The 2,322-nt window shown below is 36.2% G+C and overlaps 1 protein-coding gene across 3 annotated transcripts in view; it reads right to left on the bottom strand.

Annotated features, from left to right (window-relative positions):
• LOC125652315 (O-methyltransferase MdmC-like) overlaps positions 1-1,305 on the bottom strand; it is a 27,910-nt gene extending 26,605 nt beyond the window's left edge. The window contains exon 1 of one of the 3 annotated variants that reach the window (XM_048881404.2): positions 819-1,305. In XM_048881404.2, coding sequence (XP_048737361.1) covers positions 819-941 — 123 coding nt within the window. In that variant the 5' untranslated portion in view covers positions 942-1,305. The remainder of the gene's footprint in view (positions 1-818) is intronic. The other 2 variants (XM_048881402.2, XM_048881403.2) reach the window with 2 other exon arrangements.
• Positions 1,306-2,322: the final 1,017 nt, after the last annotated feature.

Raw genomic sequence — 2,322 nt, 5'->3', positions numbered from 1 at the left:
ATAAAATAATCGAGAGCTGCTATCACTCTTTCGATGGTGAAATCGCACTTCAATGATGCGTTTATAAAGAGTCATTAAATAAAATTATGTTGTAATGAACCATTCTAAGGTCGCTCCATCCTCGTGACACTGATCAAAATTGATGGTTCCAAGTAGAAAATTTGTATTGATTTCCATTTGATATAGGTTAATTTAATCAATAACCGAAGGAAATAGATGTTGCCAGATTTTTTTTAAAAAATGTCAGACATACAAAAACAAAAGTTTATATCAACATCACAAAATCGCACATTTTCATTAAATAGCATAAAAATATTTTTTTAAAACTGGTTAAAATGACAAAATTTTAATTTCACAGTTTCAAAGAATTGCTGCTTTATAAATTCATATGAATTAGCTGTGGATATCAAGGAAATCATTGTATAATAAACATACTATAGAGAAATACTAGCAAAGTAGTCGTTGCCCTTGACAACATTTTTGTAATAAAAATAATTGATTATTTATAGAAAATATAACCCCTTTCAATTTACCAGATATTTTTTTTATAATATCCAGGGAAGAAAATTTCTCCTAATGATATATTTCTATCATGCACAAATTTTAATGAAATAAAGATTTTGCAAAAACCTATGACGTCATACGAGGGTGGAATTACTTTAAACCCGAAGTCTCGTGTCACGATAGGCGTAACCCTCACTGCTACGACACTAAGCGCCATGCATTGGGCATATATGTGGCACTTGTGCTGGCGACGTCTCTGCATCAGAAGGAAACATTCTCCAATGGCACCTAAATCAATATAGAAACAAACTAACCTGGAATAAATCGATTATTTTGTCTATTTCAGCCTGTATTGTAGACGACACATTTTCTTTGCTGGCCATATCCTTCAGCTTCACTAAGTGTCTGAACGCCGGATCCATACTTAGCGTATCCATTTTTGATTCACGTGTTCTGTATTTCTCCTAGATTTTAAACTCCTATTGTTTAGGTTGCCATTCGCTTCGCTACATATGTATTAGTTGATGCCACGGAATCCCTTGCAGAGCTAACTTTGAATTTATCACTCTCCCTTTCTTTTCACACCCACGTATCTTCAACAAGATGAAAACTGCCGTACTTAAATCACATTTACTCACTTCCTAAAAACCAACAACTAAAAACCAAACACGCATTAAAATGCCTGTGATACAAGAAGGGGAAATGGATAGTCAGAGTCGTCAAGGCTTCCAACCGATTCCTGAACGATCGATCTGTTAAAATCGTTATGTATGGCAATTAATGTCGAAATTCTGCAGTCAACAGAAAGAACTCGGACTTGACTTGCATTGAAAAACGGTTTTCCTTAAAATTAGGAACTGTGAAGTTAGGGAGCGCAAATTTACTAAGCAGGGGATCTGGGGCCGCCTTGACGCCCCATGCATAGTTGACCCAACGCGAATCCCGGAAGCTCCTGGATTCTAGAGATTTGTAGGGCAGGAATTAAGTATTTTAATTAGACCTTTTTGTTATTTCTTGTCACCATTATTAATGATCAGAATTAATAAAATTTCGAATATTCTAAGGTCTGGTAGGGGACCAGCGGGCGAAGCCCCCGGGAACTCCTGGATTCTAGCGAATCTGTAGGGCATGGATTAAATCTGACCTTTTTGCTGTTTCCTGTCGTCATTATCATCAGAATTTATAAACTAACGACTATTCTAAGACCTTGTGGTGTCAAAATCCCTGCCTTGCAAAAGTCATCGTCGCAAATCAAGGGTTATTATTGTTTCCATTCCATTACACAAACCTGTGGCTGCCTGGTACAAAATTCGCTCGTTGTCATGAATATTAACGACTACCGTTCAAGGAATCAAATATTGATCTGATGATTTTTATCAAAAACCTTCTCCAATGAAAATCATCGGCATATCATCTGTTCGGAATCAGGATAAATATGGCGGAAATGGAAAGTAGCGTGTGTCGAATGTTTGCAGTCACAAGCAACATCGTATCAAATGGAAAAGATGCATTCCTTTCGATTCAAACAGGGGATGGGAAATCGCTGGCATGTTAAACTTCCCCGTTGTTGAGAGATGAAAAATGCCAGGTTTTGATCATCAGTCCACTATTATTGATCACGAAAGGACAGGGAAGATTATATAGTATGAATATTCAGTACAAATTTCCGAGTTTAATTCGGATATGATGTTCTTAGTTCTATGTTTGATTATTGTGTAAGAAAGTTCCCCGGTCAGGAAAACCATTAGCCCGAATTTTACACAAAATGTATTTAAGGATGCATATTTAAAATAAATTTATTGTTTGTATAGCGTTCAC

Source organism: Ostrea edulis, chromosome 5 (assembly GCF_947568905.1).
Source record: "Ostrea edulis chromosome 5, xbOstEdul1.1, whole genome shotgun sequence".
NCBI lineage: Eukaryota > Metazoa > Mollusca > Bivalvia > Ostreida > Ostreidae > Ostrea > Ostrea edulis.
Note: the sequence above shows the minus strand (reverse complement) of the source record. Positions and strands in the feature narration are given on the sequence as shown.